General features: G+C 36.7%; 1 protein-coding gene across 1 annotated transcript; it reads right to left on the reverse strand.

The window, feature by feature from the left end:
• Nucleotides 1–5,842: 5,842 nt before the first annotated feature.
• On the reverse strand, nt 5,843–24,598 carry LOC132912056 (uncharacterized). Its single transcript, XM_060969166.1, has 13 exons — nt 24,588–24,598; nt 24,343–24,514; nt 23,774–24,045; nt 22,545–22,908; nt 21,303–21,639; nt 19,043–19,335; nt 18,707–18,976; nt 17,239–17,528; nt 16,920–17,160; nt 12,134–12,483; nt 8,556–9,029; nt 8,019–8,200; nt 5,843–6,606 (listed from the first exon to the last, which is right to left on the reverse strand). The coding sequence occupies exons 1-13, from the start codon at nt 24,596–24,598 to the stop codon at nt 5,987–5,989; spliced, it is 3,876 nt and encodes a 1,291-aa protein (XP_060825149.1). The 3' UTR covers nt 5,843–5,986.
• Between the last annotated feature and the right edge of the window lie 73 nt (nt 24,599–24,671).

A 24,671-nucleotide genomic window follows, 5' to 3' on the forward strand; every position in this document is an offset into this window, starting at 1 on the left:
TTTCCTGCATCCCTATAAAATCCATACTTTTCTTGTTTTCGCGAAGCGTACGTTTTACAAGGTGACACGGTTTACGAGCTAATCGACGACGGTCGAGGACAGCTAGTAGTCGCGGTCAACAATGTACCATGATTGGTCGATTGCGACGCGGTATGTTTTCGAATGAATGCGTGATTCCCCTCGCGTCAAGGTTAAGACGATCCACCGAGAGTCTCTACATCGTTTCGCGACGAGACGCATCGAGTATTGATCGATATGAAAATGCGAAAACATCTGCCTTCGATAATAATATAACCTGAAGCGTGACCTCGAGTTAACCTTTGCTCTTTGTTCAAATTATCGTTCCCGTTCTGTCATCGCGGAACAGTTGACGTGTTATCGCCGATCCTCAGGAAATTCTTTTTTGCCTTGAGCAAGAGGAAAAGTTAAACGGAAAAGCCTGACATGGTATCTTTTGTATTGGGAAATTCCAGGAACTGTGACCTAACCGGGAGGTTCGACCTGACTTTAGAAGCATAACAAATCTGTGTATATTTATCCGTCCGCAGAAAATTGTAAAACGACAAAAAAACAAAAACTACACATGATATGCAAAAGATTGTAACAGGCATGTTTGTAGTAATCATTAATACGAGTATATTATTTTAATATTTTTATTTCACTGGTTTTACAAAGGCATAAGTTTTTGTAAATATTTATACAATCAAAACCTACTTTACCATTTATAAATGACTAGTTTTATAAAAGGTCGAGTTTCTTTATATAAATATTATCTTTTAGAATCAAAATCTTTTTGCCATTCAAAAAAACCACAAATTAATATAATAATAATTTGATAAGATAATATTTATAATATAGAAATATCAAATAGAAATTGTCTTAATTTTATAATTAATTTTGAAACAACTTATGTTTATGTATCGTTTATCATTATTGTATTCATATTGTCTGATAAATTATATCGGTAGAGTTTGAGAAAATCTAGAAGCATTTTGCATATTCTCGATTGAAGAGATACAGTGATGTAAAATTAATTAGGCTTGAACGCGATAATTTTGATAGATTATTTCTGATACATTCAAAACGATCATAAAACGCATGAACATTAGCCAGAAGTTTCATATAAAATAGAAATGACGACTAAATATTCTAAATTGATTGAAACGATAGAAATAAAATGAATCGAAAGAAAGGTTATATATTAGATATTTTTAACAAGTTACAGTTACTAATCCATATCAGTTGGTATTGTACTGGTTGCCGAATCAGCGTCAGAAAGTGTCATTGTTTCACTACTGTCTGATGTTATACTTTGTGGTGATGGTCGCTGTTTGGAAGGCCTGGAACGTAAATGGTAAAATCCTTCCAATCCGTCAATCAGACTTTGTGCTCTTGTGAGCAAACTGTCCAATGTTGTTCCCTCGATATTTCTTCGCTTCCAGACTTCTCTCTCACGTTCGACTTTCGCCATCTGGATTTTGCGTTCCATGAGTTGTTGGCGAGACAACTATAACACGAAACGTAAATGCTTTGTCTTACTCTGTTTCATCTCAATGCACGAAAAGATAAATTTATTTCGAAACGCTCATTTACCTTATGGCGGGTACTCCTGCCTGTCTCCTCTCTTTTTAACTGTTTGCTGTTACGACAAACTCTACAATGTAGGCAAGGTGCGTTGAACTGTAAATGAAGAATAAGCATGTGATTTTTCGGAACCGAAGTAAATTTAATGAAATTGCGGAGAAGCTTTCGTGAATTCTACTGATTGTGAACTATAATGATGAGAATGCGAGTATTTATGTAAATTGAAGCGAAGCGTGATAACATGGAGAACATAGATTTTCGAAAGAGGAAAGGAGATGTTTATATTGTAAAACCAACCAAGGAACATTCGAATACTGGAAAACATGCAAAAGAAATTGATAAAACAAACCTGAGCGTGAAAGGAATGCTAGCTGAGGAGAAAGGAGAGACGAAGGGGAGGCAAAGCAAAGGTGGCTACTGTGCAAAGTGTGAAATGAAAACATTATCCGATGAAACAGCTTTAAGTGATTTTACGGCACAAAAGTACTTTATAGCAAGTCAAAGGCAGTTTTAAAATAGGAATAGTGAATGAATCATCAAAGAAATAATTATGCAGGACAAATTTGGCAACAGTGTGTGACAGAGATAATGAATGTACATATTACAATCTATGTAACACAATCTATGTACTACAATCTATAAAAGTTTCTATAAAAATTTCTGCGTTAATAAGTTTGAATGAATAAATTACTACTACATTATGAAAATTCATCTTCATGAAATTCATATAATTTAAAAAATTCTAAAATACTGATCTATGTATGAAATAATTCTTTAGAACATCTGCTGATAAATGAATTGAAGTTTGGAAACGGGTGAATCCGAAATACAACAAAATCATTGTTAGCTATTAGCTGTTCTTGCGTAGCAACGATCTGACTGTACTGTAGATTTGCTCGATCGAAGACTAATTTATCAACAGAATTTCCAAACAATTATTATGTCGATATAGATGAATCGTTATTAAGTTGGTCAAAATGTGAAGAAAAATTCCCACTACATTTCGGATAAATGCTAATAACATTTTTTGTTACTGGAGAGATGCTGTTAAATGTCGTGCAAGAATTTTTCGTTCACAAAAAGGTCGAAAAATGCCCATTTCTTAACATTTTTTCCATAAATGCATAAGCGTCTACAGTCTATCAAGGATGTTGATAAATTTTTACCTCCATTATTTCTGCACTTCCTTGAAGCTGCAGCAAATTTCTCATCCTCTGCTGGTGGTATTCATTGCGCCACTCATCAAGCTGAACCGCCTTATATGTAGCCTCCAAATGTTGCACGGGGGCTATTACACTTTCTTCAGTCTCGAAAAACGCCATAGGTCCGCGCAGCATTTCCCTCTTTATGAACATGTCCCTCCCATCAATTGGTGGATTGCCACTCGGTTCAATAGAGATTTTACTCATTTTTTGAGATAACGCGTTTTCTTGATCCTCCGAAAGACTCATTATGCACCGTTCTAATTGTTTTATTTTATATTCACACTGGTTGACCTTGTCACGACTGATGCAGCACGCGTTTCGTAGAAATGCCAAACTTTGTTCCGCTTCCGCCAAATCGATAGCACAACTTTTCACCTTCGAACGAGTTATGATTTTTAGTCACACGTCACAATAAATGTTAGAATTTTATTAGAAATCTTGAGATTTCACTTTGAGGAATTTATTAATGGTTAATTTAAATAGTACTATTGAGATTTTGATAAAACGATGTATGTTAGTACACGTCAACTCACGATGCTGTTGATCTAAGGTATAACCTCGAAGCCATGGGCCTATGGCTATTTATACAATTTCGAAAACTGACCTGGCCCCCACCATCTGTACATGGCAACCCCTAATAGGGACTTTGGGGCTAACAGGCCCTTTAGGTTTACTTACAGCTAGACAATAAAAGCTAAACAATAGAAGTGCAATTAGAAAAGTTTACCAAATGTCCAAGGAGACAAATTGTACAGTACTAATTTAATAATAAAAAGGAAACTAGAAAAGATGTAGTTTATGATATTATGTAGTTAATGATTTCTTGGAAATGAGAATCGCTTGAACAAGTACTTTAAATTCATTTTTTATATTATATAACTTATCATTCTTTACTTTTACATATTATTATATTATTTATATAAATTATTTATATTGTAGATTTATAATAGAATGAAAAACGTTCAATATATATCAGATATTAGAAAATCTTTTAATATTCATGACTGGCAGTACACATTATTGTGCATGCGGTATCAGACGAATCTTTTTGGAGATACACTGCAGTGTTGCCATTTTTGGTACTATTGATATTATGTCAATCAATTAATATAAATAAGAAAAGGATAATGACATTAATGAATTGAATAGTCAACAAAATAAAATAAGAAAAAAGAGTGCCAACGAAATGTTACAAGATAAATAAGGTTTAAATAATTAATATTTCATGGAATATTCTTTCGAATCATAATGATTTCAATATATTGGGTCGCCCGCAAACTTCGTTCCGATTTTTAAACAATTTAATCGACGTGAAAGATCATATTGAAGTTTTTCACCGAAAAACCTGAGAGGCTTTGGAATGATGGAATATTCAAGTCGCGTGAAAGACTTTTTGTTTTTATTTGAAAGAATTTTACAATTAATTTTCGTTGAAAATTATAAGTAAATTATTCTGGCGTGGTACTATAAAGTGAATAATAAATGATTATCGTATGTTTGGTTCTAGCTGAATCTAATATTTAAATCTAAAGGGTAATTTTTATATAATATAATAATTTTTTCTTTTTAGCCTGCGGATCTGATCCGTCGTGTCAAGTAATTGAGTAACTAGTAGGTTTTGATGTTTGTTAACTTTTATGTTATATCTTTTACTGAATTTGGATATTTCTTCTTTAAATGTAGGTATCTTAAGTTCGCGATGTATTGTTTCATTGGTAATATACCAAGGTGCATCTATTAAGGATCTTAGAGATTTGATTGGAATCGTCGAAAAATTTCCATGTTGGAATTACTCGCTGTTCCCCATAGTTGGATCCCATAGGTTCAAACAGGATAACTATATGATTCAATAAATGTATATCGAATCGAAATGTAAATCGGAACGAACTTTTCCGGCGACTCAAAATAAAACTTTGCTAATTTCTTCAGAACAAGTTTTATCATTCCTTGCAAAGTTTAGAGTCGTATTTTAAAATATTAAAGCTTAACACGTTGAATGCCACGGGGGTCCTGCGCGCCAAGATTTTTAGGAATACATAATTTGAACAAATGTCAATAATTATAAATTTTTTATTATTACCATCGTTACTACAATGGTGTGACCAAATTAATGCGGTATAAAACATATAAAAATAGTTTTCAAACTATTTTTAACTATCAAACATGGGAAAAACTCGCTTTTTCGGTGTTTTACCTTCATGAACAATAATCCTAAGGAACGTTTCGCTTTGAAAGATGTTTCATGGGAATTAAGGGCCTTGATACTGTAACGGCACTTGTGTTAGAGAATAATTCAAGTCATGTTGTTGTTTTGCCTCGGAGTATCAAGATCGTTAGGACACACGTAATGTAAGAATAAATAAATTCCGTGCAAAACGATGTCGCCGTTACGTGCAACAGTCGAACAAAGACGAATTTGAATTTTCCGACTCTCCCCCGACGAGTATAAATAAACAGACGCGATTGCGAGCGAATCAGTTATTAACAGTATCACTTATTATACGAGTATTTACGAATTATCGATTAATATCTACGAGTTACCAGCGAGCAATTATACATTGTCTTAGCGAATACGTTTGTATAAGCGTCTCTCGACAGTATTTATATTTATTAATTTATTTAATTAATTTTAAATATATTTGACGAGTTGAAACAGCAAGTTCACGTTATTCTATATTACAATCCTCTACACCATCCACCATAATACTAAAACAAATAATAATCCTGTAACGATTCTTAGGATTATCGTGGTACCGAGGGATGGATTATCCTTTACGGTTATTATGTCCCGAGACGTAGGAACATAGAAAACTTACCTATTGCATCGTACCAACGCGAAGAAACCATATAAGATTTTTAATACTTGATAATTGATAATCGCAAAAAATAAATGAATCGCATGAAATCGCATTTCTTTTAATTTCTATTAATTTTTTCTTTTAATTCCTATTAATTTTTTCTTTTAATTTCATCATCCATCAGTTAATGATGAATATGTTACACTGTAACATATTTCTTGTAAATAATATTTCAACATTATATGTATCGCATAATAAAAAATTCACCCTTGCGCCACGGGTAATCCCTGTAAAACTACTGTGCCATTCAACGTGTTAAATAACTCAAAGAACTTGTCATTACCCTGCATTCGAACTTCATATATTATACTATATTTACTACTATGTAGATGATATCATCTAGCATGATTTTACCTTAATCTCCGCTTCTACCTTGAGTCTCCTAAGACGACAAAGAAGGTGCCAATAATCTGGCTCCAATCGGCTCGACAGTTCTTCCGGTATCTTATCTAATTCATTCATAGCTCGAAGATAGCTTAAACATTCTCGAGGCAAGAGGTCAGAGTTTCTCTGTTCAATGATACAAACAGCAAGTTCAGTGAGAAACACAGCCGACGTACCGCATGGTCCATGCGTTGTTAATAATCTCGGTCTTTTGCGGTATTGTCGGAACAAATGCTCCGGTACCGATGGTTTTAATTCGGCAAACTCCGATCGAAACTTCGTTTCCAGCTGTTTATTTCGTTTACGCGCTTTCTCATAGCTGACTTTTAGTTCTGCGACGCCTGCCTCGAACAAATCTCGTTCTTTGGCAAGGGTGTCAGCCTCCGTCGCAAGTACAAGTTCCAACTCGATAGTCCGCCGTATCTGCTGTCTTATCTGAACGATATTTCGATGCTGTAGAATCGCCTGCATTTTGGTCAATCTCTGTGAGAGTATCGACCGTTCGATTTGTATCTTTTCTTTGGATAAGTTGTTCAATTTGTCGTCAAAAGACTTTGTGCTGTTCGAGAATTCTCCTGAAACACGGACAATGGGTGACTCGTATCCCTTCACCTCCAATTTAAAACAAAATAGATATAGAAAATAAAAGATATAGAAGAATAGGAGAATATTCTGAGTTTACGAAAGGGACAGCGTCTGCTATTTTTAGGAAATTTGAATTTATTACGTTGTAAAGCCTATTATCGAACCACCCTAGCGGCTTAATTAGTATCTTAAGCTCGATGAGTCTGCTTAGCAATAAACGACGTGTCATAAATTTCGAAATGAAAATTCGTCGACAAATCATAGAACAATGTCGCTAACAGGACACCAATGAACCAGGTATGCAAAAAAGGTACCGCTCGGGAGACGTCCATGACAATTCGACAATTAAAGGATTAGACAGAGTTTTTTGAAAATTTTGACGAAAATCCACTGCCTAGACCGAAATCTAAAATATAAACATCAGGCTCTTCCAGAAAGGATTTACGAAATACCAGTATGGGGGACATTAGCAATGAGTAACATAAATAAACTAGAGTCGTTACAATCGAAAATACTTAGAACAATAGTCAGTACACCATGGTTATACCTGAAATGAGTCAATGTCAACGCATACAAACCAGCTGGCTAGTGTAACGAGCAAAATCCTCATAAAAAGAAGGCTAAAGAAATAAAATGTCTAGCTGGATAAATTGTAACGTACAAATTAAATAAATAAAAAAAGAAATTTACGTTTAAAAACTCTCGTTTACGTTTATGTTATTGAAATATTATTTATTATCCGCTTCAAGATAATAAATCTTTCTTGTTTAATGATCACTTGGTAATAATTATTTATCAAATATCTTGCAACATAAAATTAATTGTATCTTACACATGAAAAGAACGGTGCGATTTGCACAACTTCGAATGCTCAAGCCATACCGTGAAATTTTTTTTTTATTTAGAAGAATTTTACAATCAATTCTCATTGAGAATTATAAGCAAATTATTCTGGCGTGGTACTATATCGTGTATAATACGTGATTATCGTATGTTTGATTCTAGCCGAATGTAATGTTTAAATTTAAAGGGACACCGTGAAATAGCTCGACGTCTGGCCGGCCCTGTCGTTTGTTACGGCACGTGTTGTTGCAACTTTTTTTTTTATTTAGTAGTTTATTTACGATCAATTTTTTACAGAATTTTAAGTAAATTTTTTTGGCGTGGTACTGTAACTTGGATTATAAAAGCTTATAGCGTGTTTGATTCTAGTTGAATCTAATGCTTCAATCTAAGGGGTATTGCCATTTTAGTCTACGGATCTGACCCTGTTGCAACTTAAATCGTAAAATGCAAGGGGTTAATATCGTTCAAGGTTCACGACTCCAAGCAAACAGCTGCAATTTAACCGATCGTCACCTGGTTGAGTGATAGCAACAATGTTACGTTTCTTTGGTCATACCACTGATCCTTTCGATCTCGGCCTCCAGCATCGACTTGTACTTCTGCCGATCGACTTCTCTAGCGCGAATCTTCTTCTCGTACGACTCGATTGCCCGAATGTCTTCCTCTGTGTAACTAGCTGCATCTTTCCTGGTGAGACAGTCGGGTTTCGGAATGCTTCTCTTTGCACTGTGTTCCAATCTACGGCAGGCGAGGTCGCGTTCAAAATTCAAAACTCACCGTCACATCGAGCACGTAAGAAACGAAAACGATAAATTAAGTCTTTGCAAGAGACGTCTATCGATGCAACCACGTTTGGTCTTAGTTTTCTTAATATTAGTTACGTTTCAGTCGGTAATTACAATCACTTTGAAACAATAATTCCTTTTATATTTACACAATAAGCAAACGCTCCAGAGTAATTATATTATTATTTGACTAGAAAATATACCACCTATATATTTACTGTATACAGGTCCTTCCTTTAAAAATTCCACAATTTTATATTTCAACTGTATCATCGTGTATCATCTACAGTATGATAAAGTGCGATTACCTAACTTCCAGTACACCGTCCATCATCCTGTCGAGCATCTGTTCACGAAAATCATTGACTTTTGTTTCGATCTCTACTTCGTCTTCAACTAAGTTCTTCTCATTCTCGTTGTTTCTTTCGGGTTCGTCTAATCCTGCATCGTCAATCGTTTTCGCGTATCGTTCGAATTCTTCCTCGATTATTTCCGTTGGATGCCACTGTGGAGGCTCGAAGAGTTTCGCACTCGCGTCCACGTGAAACATACGCTTCAGCTCGAGAACGAGCCGACGCATTTCCTTGGAGCGTTCGTTCGCCTCTTGCATCTCTCTTTGCTTCGTTAATCGTGTCTTTTCAAACAGTTCGTTGAACTTTTCTTTTAATTCGCGCTCTTGGTGATCCGCGATAATGCACGTCTCAAGCATGTCTATAAAACCGTGGCAACGAGACCATGGGATCTCGGCGTTGATCGTTCGTGAATTTTCTTCGCCCTCCAATCTGCATACGATACGTAAATATTGGAATGAATCGAGCAGACGATCTCCTCTCGTTGAAATAATTATTGACAAGATGAGCACAATTTGAAAAATGAATATCGTGTCTAAAGACACGAATACAAGGCTATCTCTTTCTGCCTTTTATACCGAGTTTTACAATTACACGGAGTTAAAGCAAAGTATCATTTAAGTTAAACAGTTAAATACGAATACTTTCATAATTTTGTATAGAGAACGAAGTATCTCATCGATTAGTGTATCAAATATATATATACACCCTCGTTTAAAAATCTTATGGCGATCTTTGTATTTCTTGCAACACTGAACAAAATTATGAACATGTTATGCCGTAATAACCCGCTTATCTTGATGTATATCGTACGATAAGAAAACATGCGTTGGTAATATCGACAATTTTAATAAAAATGTCTGCAATTAAACCTTCACGCCAAATGTTACACCTTTATTAAAGATAAGAAATATCCTAAGATTTCCAAACGAGAATGTATGTACATACAGTGGCTCACGAAAGTATTCGAACGTTTACCCTTACAAATTTCAATTAATAAAATGAGGTGTACTAAACTAATTTGTTAAAACAATTTGGTATCTATAGTGACTGGAAAGTCTCAAGATTACATCAGTAAAATTTGAAAACAATTCAGTAATACAGACAGAAATTATGATACATTTATTAGAAACATTCAGGATAAGTGTCTCACAAAAGTATTCGAACGCTGTAACACTGTTAATAGTTTTTCATCTTCCTTTGCATCGAATGTAAACATCATTGGTAAATGAAAATATTGGTACGTTTACTTGATGTTAGAATATCGTTCCAGTAACAGTAACGTGAAAGTGTGCATAATAGTATTTAAAATGAATATAAAAAAATGTGAAACAAAAGCGTTTTTTATTTTTTTTTTTATTTGGAAGAATTTTACGATCAATTCTCATTGAGAATTATAAGTAAATTATTTTGGCGTGGTACTGTTTTTTTTTTTTTGGTGATTTTGGTGGTTGTTAACTTTTATGTTATATCTATTAATAAATTTGGATATTTCTTCTTTAACTGTAGGTATCTTAAGGTCGCGATGTATTGTTTCGTTGGTAACATACCAAGGTGCATCTATTAAGGAGTTTTTAATCGGAATCGTTGAATAATTTCTATGTTGGAATTACTTGCTGGATCCCATAGGTCCAAACAGGTTTTAATATGGCTTTATATAGCATTATTTTACTCTGCACGCTTAAGTTGGAACGTCTGGCAATGAGCCAGAATTTTTTAAATTTTAATTTAAGTTGTTTGGATTTATCTACGATGTATCGTTTCCATGTCATTCTTCTGTCCAGAATCATGCCCAGATATTTGACTGAATCTTTGTTTAGAATTGGAATATTATTTATGTGGACAGGATTGTTTTCGCAGCGTGAATGTTATATGATTGGAAACAAAAGTGTGAAAGAGAAATAATATGCAATTACATGAGGATTGAACACTTATTAATCATATCATAGTACCACGTCAGATAAATTTACTTAAAATTCTCTAACGAAAATTGATTGTAAAATAAACGAAAAAAAAAAAAAAAAAAAAACACGAGATTGCCGGAATTGTGAAGAGAAGTAAGTCCACAGTACATTATATCATAAAAAAGTCAAAGAATGAGGGAACACTTGCAAATAAAGCTCGATCAGGTCAAAGAAATTGACTGGAAGAGAGGAGAAAGTTATCATTCGCAAATTAAAAAAAAAATCCTACTACATCCACTCCTCAACTCGCAAGTATGATAGCTGATATGTTTCATAAAGAAATTCACCCGGAATTATATCGACGAATCTTACGAAACAATGATTTTCATGTCAGAGTACCGCGAAAGAAGCCATATATTAATACGGTAAATCATAAAAAAAGATCGACTTTTACAAAAATCTATAGTAATAAAGATAATTCTTTTTGGGACAAAGTCGTCTTTTCGGACGAGTCAAAGTATAACATTTTTGGCTCAGATGGTCAAAATTATGTGTAGGGAAAACCAAATACGGAATTGGAGATTCGACATTTACATTAAACAGTGAAACAGGGAGGTGAATAGGTCATGGTGCGGGGTGCATGGCTACCTGAAATTTGATATTTATTGATGGAATAACTAATAAATATAAGTATTCAAATATTTTGAAAAATGACCTTGGAGAAAGTGCCCATAAATTAGGATTATCGAAAGATTTCCACTTCCGACAAGATAACGAGCCTAGCATATTAATCCTAAGCATACTGTTAGAATTGTGAAAGAATGGGTCGTATATAACACAGCACACATGTTAATTACTCCAGCACAAAGTCCAGACATAAATCCGATTGAAAATTGACTGGAAGAGAGGAGAAAGTTATCATTCGTGAATTAAAAAAAAATCCTACTACATCCGCTCCTCAACTCGCAAGTATGATAGCTGATATGTTTCATAAAGAAATTCACCCGGAATTATATCGACGAATCTTACGAAACAATGATTTTCATGTCAGAGTAATGACATTGGCTGAAATCGGAAAAATATGAAATAAATTTCAGATAATCTCAAAGCAAGTATTGAAAGATAAAATTATAGAAATATGAAACTCCGTTGAGTGTAGTTTTACAAAATCATTGGTTTACAGTATGGAATGTCGATTGAGACACACTATTGCAGCTAAAGCTGATCCAAGCAAATATTAATATTAAATAATTTAATAATATATGTAGCGCTCAAATAATTTGTATCATAACTACCTACGTTGTTGAATCCTTTTCAAATTTTACTGACATAATCTTAAGACTTCCATCTTCCTATTGACATCTGCTCGTCTAAGCAATTTACTTTAATTTACATTATTTCGGTCATTAAAGTTTGCATATGTAAGCGTTCGAACACTTTCGCGAGCCACAGTATATATATACATATATAAATCGTCGAGTCAATTAACGAGAAAATTATCCTGCATAAGACTAATAGATCTGTTGTCTTCCTTTTGGTTTTTAAATAACATCTCTGTCAATGCGACATCTTATCAATAATTATCCCAGTTACAAAACAATTCTTTCAACAGTGGAGGACAATAATAATTACCTAGATACAAGTTCTCTCATTCTTCTCGAAAATTGACACCAAGGCGGAATATGTGTCTGCTCCCGAGGTACGAATTTATCGAGAGGATAATTGGTGACCTTCGATTTACCGAACAAGGAAAAGATGCTCCTCGGTCGGACGATCAAGGGATCCAGAAATTGTTTGCGCAAGTAGAGTATCGATTGATTCAGGCGCGAGATTTTTTCCTCGGCGTTCTTCGTCAATTCGATTTCCGTTGATTTGGCCGCTGCTAATGCGAGCTCTCTACCACGTTGATCGAGATCGAACGCAGAAATCGGCAGTCGAGCGTTTGGCGGTGCCGTCTCGTTCGAGTCGAGCAATGTCTTTACCTGTCGTCAAGAAAACGGCGTTCTCACAAAATTATCGTTGTTAGATTGCTCTTTGTTAGCATCGTTAATTACCACTTTGCGATTTTTTGCGACACAGGAAGACATACAAGCTCTAATTGCCTTCCGATAATACAAGATAATGCTGACCTTGTATCGTTCAAACTAGGAAGGGGGATTGTTGATTCCCCTCCCCTGCTCTAAGAAAAAAAAAATCTACGAGGAAAAAAAGAAACTTGCGCTTGTTGCACAGATTGTTAATACCTCGCGCGAGTTAGGAGCTGTGAAAACTTGCAAGAGGCTAAGTGAAATAAAATGAAATTAACGCTCCGTCTGCAACCCTATTTTTACCGATGTCGTCTACATAATGGATCATTTAAGCGCACTATCTTTTCAGGTTTTCTGTGTTTCAAAAAATCCCCCAAAATTCTTCGATACCTTCCCGGGGTTTCTAGAACAACATTCAATAGTTTTTTTTTTTTATTGCTACGTGTTATTTTAATCCTTTTATATAAAATTTAAACAAGAATTTGGCAAAAATGAAAAATTACATAAAATTGCTGGTAGAAAATGACTCAGTATACGGATGGAGGGTTAAGGAACTTCTATTACATTTTAGTTTATGCCGTTTAGGACGAGATAAATCATCGAAAATCAAACACTTTTTCATTAAGCCAGGATAAATTTGAGAAAGAATGACACCGAGCACGCATCTATGAGGATCGTGTTAATTTAACGATAAAGGCCCGATTACACGTGTTATAAGAAAATAGTCGCGTGAAAACGTGATATAGAAACGTTGCAGATTTTATTTTATGTTATATATTTGGTCGATATTTATACATACATACATAAAATAGGTACACTATTGAGGTATAATTTACCGAATGTCCAGCTGAACAAATTGTGAAGTACAAATTAAATAATAAAAAAAAAAGAAAAATTACTGAAATATTGATTATATTTTGCTAGGAGTAGCCATCTCTTATTATTTAGCAATAAAGTTAGAAAAATTTATCAAATGTCCAGCTGGACAAATTGTAAAGCGCAAATTACAAATAAAAAAGAAAAAAAAATATTGAATCTTTTTTTCTGTAGCAGCCATGACCGTAGAGTCAGGAATGCACCGCCGTCCGCACTTACTGCGAGCAAGTGATGCTGGCGAAGGAGCGAACGGAGAGAAACAGGGTGAAAACGCGCGATCCGGCGAGAGCGCCGCGACGAAGACACTCCATACACCGCCCTAAAAGCGACATGACCAAGGAACGCGGCGCTAGGGGGTGTGGTCCCCCCATAGCGGCCCCACTCAGTCATAGCGGCCTCCCTCAACCTACTGGGAGAAGACGACGAGGGGTGCCCTCCGATAGTAATTCGCAAGAGAACCCGAGGCACCTCTACCAAACGTCGGGATGACCACCGTAGAGGTTTTAGCCGGTAAAAATCCAGCACTAGCCGGCGTCCTCTACCCGGAGAGCGCGGGACGCCTATGAAGGTTTCTTTCACGAAAAAAAAAAAGAAAAAGAAAGCCATGACCGTAGAGTAAGTTCCAGGGTTGAAGCGCACGTGTTGGCCGCATGACCTGCGAAACGTCCTTTGGGACTAGGCCTTTGGGCTAGGACGTCGTTAAAGGACAAACCCTAGGTTTTGTTTTATTGTCTACAGGTTTTTTAATCCCCAGCTCGGAAGAATACCATATATATATATATATATTTTTTTTGTAGACTTTTACAACCAATTCTCATTAAGAATTATAAGTAAATTATTTTTGTATGGTACTGTAACTTGGATTATAAGGGTTTATAGTATGTTTGATTCTAGTTTAATCTAATGCTTCAATCTATTGTCTTTCAAGGTATTGTTCTTTTAGTCTGCGGATCTGATCCGTCGTGTCAAGTAATTGGGTAACTAATGGGTTTTGGTGGTTGTTAATTCTTATATCTGTTTATGAATTTGGATATTTCTTCTTTAATTGTGGATATCTTAAGGTCGCGATGTATCGTTTCGTTTGTAATATACCAAGGTGCATCTATTAAGGATCTTAGAGTTTTTGATTGGAATCGTTGGAGAATTTCTATGTTGGAATTACTCGCTGTTCTCCATAGTTGGATCCCATAGGTCCAAAAAGGTTTTAATATGGCTTTATATAGCATTATTTTACTCTGCATGTTTAAGTTGGGGCGTCTGTCAATGAGCCAGTAGAATTTTTTTAGTTTTGATTTCAGTTGTTTGGATTTATCTACGATGTGTCGTTTCCATGTTATTCTTCTGTCCAGAAACATGCCCAGATTCTTGGAGTTTCCTGGATGTCTTCCATAGTGAGTAGTTGGAGTCAGCTCTGAGAGACAGATTAGCAATATATTTTTGAAAACAGTCATTTTTGTAATTTTTAAGGATTTTGGTTAGTTTTCTTGTTGTTTTATTTAGCTTACGCTTGTCTTCAGGTGTTCTATGACTTTGTCATATTCTTCTAAGTCTGTGTTTCTCTGCAATTTTTATTACTATGTAATGGGGGTATTCATGTTTATTAACAAAAAACTTAGTAGGGGTGGAAGAACGGATCGCGTTTAAATATTCCGTGGCTGCTTCTATATCTTCGTTTGTTTTTAGGAATATCGAGGCTGATGTTGAATGATTGATTACTTCCCTAAAGAATTGCCAGTTTGTGAGTTGGTTATGAATAAAGCCATTAAGTTGATTTTTGGTAATTGTTGAGTTAATTGTTGCTATGGCGGGTGAATGATTTGAAGAGAGTTCCACAGAAGAGTTGATTTGGATATATCTTGGCGAGATGTTTTTAGTTATAAAGAAGTCTAATAAATCAGGTAGTTTGTCAGTAAGTGGGTTCGTTTGTACTGAGGTAGTTAAGTCTGTTGGCGTTTATGCATTTCAAAAGTTTTTTGCCTCTTACTATGATAAGTCTGCTGCCCCATTGCGTATGTTTAGCGTTATAGTCTCCTCAAACTATGAATCTATTGTCCAGGTCTTTGAGGAATTTATCGAATTTTTCTTTGGAAATAGAATGTCTAGGAGGACAATATACTGCTGATGTAGTGATTGGACCATGCCAATTTTCTATCGCTACGTTTGTAGCTTGGAGGTAGGTCCTTCTGGAATGATGGAAGCTCATAGTGTTTTATGCTGGTTTTGATGATAATTCTGGTGCCGCCGTGGGCCTTTCCATTGGGACGTTGGGTATGGTAAAAGTTATAACCATTTATTTTCAGGTAATTTTTATCGGTAAAGTGAGTTTCAGATATAAGCATTACGTCAATTTTTTGTTTTAGGAAGAGTTCTAGTTCGTATTTATGCCGAGCGAGACCGTTAGCATTCCAAAGAGCTATGCGTATTGGTTTTATTTTACGACAGAGCGTGTTAATTTGTCCATGATGATTGTAAGCAATGATAGCAAGTTATTAATTTGCTCTGTTTGTTTCGCGATTAATTTTTCAAGTCTATTGAAGTTATCCGTGTTTTGTGAACTGGGAACACTATTTTGTAATTGATCACTATAGATTTTCGGTCTGCTTTGAACTTGCTTCGATTTCCTTGAACCACCTGTGCATAACACAGGTTGAAGGAGTAGTGAATTTTTGTGGACTAAGTATTTGGTTTGTTAGGTCTTTAATTCTGGGTTTGGCATACTTATTTTTACACAAGGTCTTGTAGGCTGTGCAACCTTTATAGTTCGCACGATGCTCTTCGTGACAGAGGATGCACTTTGCAGGTGTTTCTGAAGGTTTAGTGCGCTGATCTGTGGGATGAATACCTGCACATTTGACGCAGCGGTGATTGAGGTTGCAATATTTCTGTGTGTGGCCGTACCTTTGTCACTTTTTACATTGAGCAATCTCTTTGTTTTTATAAATGGTGGTTCAATTTTTACTACGACAGCGCGAACAACAGCGATTAGTTAAGCCTGCAGGGGCTGTCACTCGTCTCAGGTGGAACGAGGCGCTTTACAAGCCCCACCGTATCTCCAGGACGGATCACCGATGGTCCGATACCCGGGATTATTCCGACAGTCCCACCTTTGTGAAACGACGTGCACTAGTCATTGAAATAAACACTGTCGAAGTTACACTAACTACTTTAATAATACCCTACGCATCCTTCACTTTAGTTCCATCCAAAATAAATTCTTTTCCATATCCTAAACAAAAAAAACATAAAAACATAAAAAACATAAAAAAACATAAAAAAAGGAACAAATGAAACTCTACGACGTAAATTTCAATACTGATACTAATGAGAGTAGCTGGAGGCAGGAATTTCGTTATCTAATGAATTTCTGTTATCGAAATTTTTCAGTTAACGAAGTTGCCTTGTTTCTTGCACTGTTCGTCCAAACGAGGTTCTACCATATTACATTTCCGTAATTACAACCCAATCGCATAAAATGTATCGGTTGGAAACAGGATACATAATAAATAATTATTTACCTGGTGTTTCAGTTTGTTCCAATCATCGAGAAGAGAGAGACGAGTCGCTAGAGCTTGCTTTTCCTCGGCCATTGACCGCTGGCGACTCACCATATCCATCCACGTCTCCGTCCCTTCGATCTCTTCGTTCTCTGTCGCATCCACTTGTTTGCCTTTTCTCGTTTTCCAGCGGTCGTCGAGTGCAATCCAACAGTAGGATTCGGTTGATCTTGAACCTCGACTATCCTCCTGTTCGACCATTCTGATCGTGGCAAAACAGCTTGGTTAGTTGAAGCAATAAACAGAAAGGAAAGAGCAGACAGAAAAAAAAAGAAGTAACCGGTTCGGTAATCTATTAGCAACAAGATCCCCATTTCTACCCAGAGAAACGACCACATTGTTGAAGAGGATTGTGCGTAGACCACCACCTTCGGAACGATGGTGCGCGGCGAACAGGGCGAACACTCGTCGAAGCTCGGTGCAGTCTCTCCACACGATTAGTCCATCGAATCCGCAGGTGAACAGGTTTGGGGATTCGCCAGATTTCGTGTAATGAATGGCGATGACGATGCTTCTGGTTTGGTGCAGCGATGGTAGAGCTTCCGAGAGTAAGGCGTTATGGAAATCTTCCTGCGGATCGATTCAATGATTCATATATTCTCTATGCTAACTGTAGATTCGATTTTTTAGTTTACGTACATTTCTCAAATTTCCTATTATATATGTACAGTTTGATTCATACGAACGCGTTAATGATATCTTTACGAAGATTGATTTATTTGTTAATCTTTCTCTAAATGATAGAAATAATAGAGTAACGGACAAAAGAAAGTTTAAAGTGCAGCGGTACTCGACAGTAAACTTTCTAACGGTTTCTGTCCTATGGCCCGCTACACAAAGACGCTAATTTTCGGATAATATGACTGCCAGATGTCGATACATTCTCACGGAATATTTTCAGCTAGCCTAAGCACCTGCAAATCTTAGGATTTATTTAGCAAATGTTCTCCAAAGTGACGAACAGTTTTTCTCTTACCAGCCTTAAACCTATCACCTCTTACAGGTAAGAAGATCTGCTTTTCTCATGTACGATGCTTCCCGCTAGCGACTTTCTTTCGAGGATAGTTAGCATCCTTTTTCAACCACCAACACAAGAATTTGCCAATTAACAACGGCGTCCATTTCCCTCATTTTCCGAACCAAGGCTTTCCTTAACGAATTCGATTATCTCGCATCCTAAGACACACCGCAACATAGTTTTCCTTCGCGGCATCATCGTAATGAAAAGTTAGTCGTTACATATCGGTTCGAAGCAATCATTGGCAAGTCATAGTAATTGTTCGGAGTTCGTTGCCATCTTAGGCAATCATCATCCGAACTTATAGCGCGAATCAAAAACGCATCGACCAGAAGCCGAACGTGTAATCGCGAATCGCGAACCGCTAATTTAATAATCGCGAGTCCTATGCTAAGTGTACACCTTGATTATATTATAATAAATTTCTTTGGTAATATACTCAAGTGTTTCTTCCTCTCACTATCACGATCCATCACCTCAAAAGTTGCTAAGTAATTTATTTATGTGCCTGTGCATACCTATGTCGGTGACTTTCGTATTAGATACGTCTTATGATTTTTGCACGCATATTATTTTTTTACCGTGTTATTGACAGTCGCATATTCTCAAATATGGATAATATTACATTTGTTCATATTGTTCTAATGTATGTATTCTGCTTGGCACGTCAGATATCGCAATTTTATTTTATTTACATACATTTTCGAAATTTTTGCTTTTCCCTTCTTACCTTTAACTCTAGCCGATGCAACTGTTTCGTGAGATATGGGACACCAATTATTTCGTAACTCGATTCTTTTCCGTAGTGGACGTGCTCGAAGGAAGACAAAAGTTTTATCGAGCAATCCGCGTTTTCGACGTAGAGATCTCGATCGAAGAGTCGACACGAGTACACGATGATCTCGTCCCCAGCTCGAGAGTCGCTCGATTCGATGTTTGTGACTAGAAGTAACGCTTTCGCGTTATCTTGGTCCATTTCGTAAATCAAAAAATCGATCACCTAGTACGGAATTAATGCGACTCGACGATCAAATAGGTTCGAGCTTTACATAACGTTTTACGTTACCTTTCGCCCAAGATTCAACCAGGCTGCGACTTTGCTGGCTGACATCCTATAATCACGTTCTTCAAGTTCGACGACGTTCATCGACAAGAGGAACAGCCGTCCGATTTGAGACGAGCCAACGCCCAGCAAATGACCTCTGTTGGAAAATTTGACGCGATCCAAAGCTTCTCGTTGAAGATGAACGCAATGCTTTCGGACAGGTATCGTAGGATACGATTCGATGAAAAGGCAGTTTCCCGTGACGCTGCAGCTTACCAGAATCGGTAACACGGGATGCGAGACGAAATCAGCAACTGTGATTAGCACTGATTATTATTTGTCTCTTTCGTAATTCTTTCAGTCAGATTGAAAAGAACCCGGAAAAAACAAGCGTTAAAACCCGCGATATTTCCGTTTCAACTGCGTAGTAGCATCGAGCAGCTGTTGTTTAAGCGGATCCTATTTCTTTCAGTTACGTAAGTATATGAGAAAAAAAAAAAAAAAGAAAAAGAAAGAAACGTGGTAGCATTATTAAAAATATAATATGGTATAGTAAATATAATGTATTTAATACCGTAGAATAATTATTGAAGTGGTCACCACTTCTAAGAAAATTCTACATCTGATCTTTTTAGTTTTCTCAAGCACTGAAGCCATCGACAGCGTATAGACGAAAGACTGGGACGAAGGCAGACTATAAACAGTAGACAGGCGACGATGGCTCCAGGGTTATCAGTCATAGGGTAACACTGCTAGCGTAAGGATTTAGGCCAACTCAAATTATATTCCTACCTGTATTTACACTTCTGTATTAAAATATATTTTCTACTTTTCAATTTATCCACGCGTTCCTTTGTTCATACATCTAATAACCTCAACAAGAATCATTTGAAAAAGAACGATCAACTTGCAAGGATATAACTTAGAAAACACGAAGCTGGCACCCCGCTGGGGGTAGCCACCCACATGCTATATTTATTTTATTTTATTTTTTTTTTTATTTACCAATGAGATATAACACTTTACCAAATGTCCTTCAGGAAAAATTGTAAAAACCAAAATAAAATAAAAAAAAAAAACTTGCATGGAGTACGAACTACAGTGCAGACAGAAAGTGAAAGTTCTAACAGGTCAGGAGGGATAAGCATTTGGCATGGGTCATTAGGCTCAGCGAGGTATGTCCGTGACCTTTTAGAAAAGTGTCGATTTAGTTTCTCCAGTTGTAATTAATATATTAACACTTAGCCAATCGCATGCGCCACAATGAGCTATACGTTTCCACCACGTAATTTTTCAAGTATCAAGGACTAATATTTGCTACTTAAAAAACGAAGAAATCTAAAAATTATTTAAGTGGTTAATTATATTTTGCCGTAATGATTTTATTTAACGATTTCACATATTGTTTATACAAAACATCAAATTAAAAGTATAAAAAATATAGGTAAAATTAAAAGCATTAAAGATTACTAAAGATAAATAACACGACTTGAACGTGAAATTAAAAATTCATAATTCATTTGAATATTTCATTACACTGTAGTATCGTTCGATTATAACTTTATTTAGTTATAACCAATAGTGTAACTTTTTGATTAATTTTAACATCACTAAATTGCTATAGTTTATTATATACTGTACTCTATAAAAGCAGAAAAAGTGGTGCAATTAATTGGGAACAATTCCAGGTAAACAATAGCTGATAATAACAACAACAAAAAAGAAAACGCGTTGCTAAAGTCAAAAAGGGAGATCTCCCTATTCGGTCACGCAACGATGTTCTTCACAGAGGGAAAGTCTCCCCGTTCGGTTGGCTAAGTGTTAAGAAATAGTCTTAGTTAAATAATCATAGTTCTCTGTTCCATTTTTTAATATAAATATACACAAAACAAAAATCACTATGTATAGTAACTACGAATCTTTGTAGAGTGAGCAATCTGAATGATAAGGTACGAATAATACGTTATCGAGTATCTAGTGAATATTTGCAATATGTAGAGCGCGCAGGGAGTGTAGAACGATTCATAGTACGCATGTGGCTACACGACGACGGATTCAGCTTGAGATATTATCATTTATCAAACCGAGTTAGTTTACTCTCAAACGCGAATCCTGCAAAAATAGAGAGTACGGTATCCTTCGCTTAACTAAAATTTTCGAAGAGTTCAAATAATTCTCTACCAAGATCATACTTTTTTAAGTGTATTCCAAAAAATGCGAATTTGCATAAAAAGAAACCCGCAGTCTGATAAATTATTTTCGATTCCAGTTTTCAACCGACCTTTGCCGTGATGTGTTAACTGTATAGTTGGTGAGGCAAGTTCACCAGTTGCAACGTCAATGACCGCCAGACGACCATTTTGGTCTAAAGCTCCTAAATATGGGCCATGTAACGCAGCTATATTTGCATAACCCGTGTCATCTCGTAGTAGAAACTCGAGGCGAGGGGGACAATGATGCAGCAGACCGATTATCTCAAAGAGATCGCCGTTCTCCCCAAGCATTAAGATTCTATCTTGACTTGGATCGCTTTCTGCGTGTCTCGGGTACGACGGTAGCGAAATCGTCCAAGCCGGGCGCCATTCTTCGTTTTGATCTTTCCAAAGTTTCCTGTAAAACTGGCAATGGTTCGTCAGATAGATCGACCGTGAAGGACTCGTGAACATCACAAATGCATAATCCAGACCAAGATACAGCCAGATCGTAAATTAAACATCTTTAGTGGATCATTTACCACCATCAATTCTAGCATTCAATTATCGCGTGGAAAATGTTAAAATTGTCATCATGTGTCGTTATGCAAAAAAATAAATATTCAGGATATTTCAACCGAGCCAAGAAATAAGGGAAATACTTTTAAACCCTCGATACGCAGACTTTTAACTAGTTCGGATCGCCCGATTTCAAGTTTCAGCTGGTCTGCACGGTATATATGCATTTTTTGATCTTTGTCCCGCATCCTCATTCAAATGCCGCACTATGCAACGTGTAAACGTGACCCTCGAACGTGATCTGGAAACGTGTGAACGTGACCTGCGAACGTGGTCCACGAATTTTTATTTTTGTCCTGATTCTTCGTTCATATGCCGAGCTGTGCTATCCTGAAATGAATGGAACGACGGACAAACATCATTGAGTAAAGCGGTACGTACATACCATATCGAAACTAAACCTACTTCCCAAATTACGCTGTTACGAACACCATCTCAACATTTTTTTTTTTTTATTTTTAATTTATACTTTACAATTTGTCCAGCTGGACATTTGATAAATTTTTCTAACTTTATTATTAAATAAGATGTGGATGGCTACCCCCAGCGGGGTACCATCTTCTCAAAATTGACACGATTTATCTACAACTTATCGAATGACTCAATACTTTTTTATTTTTTTATACATAATTCTAGCCGAGGTTTCGGTTCGTCAAGTTCCCTATATTTTTATCAACCTGACTTATTTCTGACATCTGACTTCTTTTACGATCTCGATATGCGTATCTTGGCCCAAGTTACACGCGTCCTACCGTTGCTCGAACCTCGCGACCGTGCGTCGCGCGATCGACGACCAACATGCCATCGCCGTGACCCACCAACGTGGGGTTTCTTTGCGATGAAATCGTTCTATCATCTTCGTCAAGAGGTCGAACGATTGTTCGAACACCAGGGTCCGCTTGCTGCTCGAAATCGACGGACCAAACGGTGCCGCTTTTATCGCAACAGAGCAAAGTTCCGTCCGTGGACCAGGAACAGGAAACTGCAGTGCGCTCCGAGTGGACTTTCATCGGAATGAGTCGAACGGTATTCGAGCAAGCCAACACGCGATACACTGAAAGCGTACCGGTGGATGGCATAAATCGTGCTACCAGGTGGGCCGAATCGGTGGAACATCTACCGAAAATCGATAAATAGTTTTATTCCGATATACTGTATTATTGCACTTAATTACATTCATAGAGTGAGCCACGTGAAGCGTTACAATTTGTTTTCTCCGAAACCATTGCAGATATCGATTCGAAATTTGAACGCGTTAAATGATTCGGAGGTGCTATAACACTTTGGAATATAAAAAATTGTGAGCGTGAATTTGCTAGAGATGGTGGGGAGGGTGTGCAAAAGTTTTCAAACGAAAATTCTGCTCGCATTATTAGTAGAATCCGTGAAAAAGTCTTATACTGTGCGAAACGAGTCGATGAAATTGCACAGGCGATTAACAGAATCCGCGAGAGGATATTTTGAATTATAGCCACGTAGGAGCAAAGATCGTAGGGGCATAAAAATTAATCAATTGTAGGAGTTGCGAACGACAAACAGTACTATTAACCAGCTCGAACGGGACCAGAGTAGTTTGCAGCAATTCTCCGATAGCTAAGAGACTTCATGCTAGGTTCATTCATGATTGGACTATAATATCATGAACACTATTTTCCTGTTCCAACTAGTAAGCAGCAGATCTGAGAAATCTATACTGTGGTCATCAAATTGACAGAAACATATTTCAATATATCGATTTAGAATTTAGATATTTTCATTATTCTAAGTAATACTTAAATGTATAGATGCATACGTGTGAACGAATACTTGAAGTATAAACGAAAATACCAAACTAAATAGACATTATCATAGCGTCAGTATCAAAGAATTTAATAAACTTGTTACAAAACACTGCTTTTAATTCGTTCTCCTTTCACTTGCACCGTAGGAAACAATCATAAATAATACCATACCTTTGAAAAATATTACTGATTCTACTCACACGAGTCTCGTGCGATCGATGTCAAACATCGTCATATCCGTTCCGTTGATTTTTGTCAGTTGTTCACCGGTTTTCCATTGCCAAACCGTCAGGCAAAAGTCTGGGAAAGTTGCTTGACCGAGCAGGTATTCGGTGCCAGCGAACACGCAACACAAGTAGCCATTCGCTTCTTGACTTCCGGCGCACTGACCGATTCTTCGCATCGTAGGATAAGCGAATATCGAAATCCTTGGGTTGGCTTTCCTTTCAATCACGGAGAAGATTGGCGCGACCTTGCATAAGCGTCCAATAAAGTTAATAAAGATCCAATAGGATAAATGATATAAAATAAGATGTAATACTGTGATTGTATAATGTACAGACATGTCTGTTTATTCTTTCGATGTTTCTTTCCGCGATTTTATACTAAGGGTAAAAGTTGTTTTGCTGGTTCTCTAACTCACGATGTACAGGTGCTTATTTCACGTGTATATACCTACTTCCACGATTTCACTTATTAGTGACATATATTAGGACAATGGCATAAATCATAGTAACTTGATCCAAACCTAAAGAGGATGCGAACTCACCGAAAGTCCCGCGAGACAGCACGCGCCGTCTCCTCTTTCGCCACCAGCGAATCGTTCTACTCGTACCTTTTCACTCGCAAAGTCGTGGAAACGGACATAAATGCCAGAAGCCATCGCGATCGTGTTCTTTCCGATCAGCGCAAAATCGCGACAGTTTCCAAACTTTGCCCACCTACAAAGAAATGGAAAGTAGCTAGCAATCAAATGGTCGAGACTGTGAGCGAAGATTAAGGTAAGGCCAGTACCGACCACTCATTTAGCGTAGCGACAGAAGAAAGCTAGCTTTAGTAGGTACCGGCCGATTTTCCTTTAATGAAAACAGAACAGAC

This window comes from Bombus pascuorum, chromosome 11 (assembly GCF_905332965.1).
Source record: "Bombus pascuorum chromosome 11, iyBomPasc1.1, whole genome shotgun sequence".
Classification (NCBI taxonomy): Eukaryota; Metazoa; Arthropoda; class Insecta; order Hymenoptera; family Apidae; genus Bombus; species Bombus pascuorum.

Coding starts and splice junctions, on each gene's coding strand:
- LOC132912056 (XM_060969166.1), bottom strand. Junction 19,336..21,302: donor GTTAACACATCACGGCAAAG/GTCGGTTGAAAA, acceptor TGCTAATCACAG/TTGCTGATTTCGTCTCGCAT. Junction 9,030..12,133: donor ATGAGAGAACTTGTATCTAG/GTAATTATTATT, acceptor TATCGTATGCAG/ATTGGAGGGCGAAGAAAATT.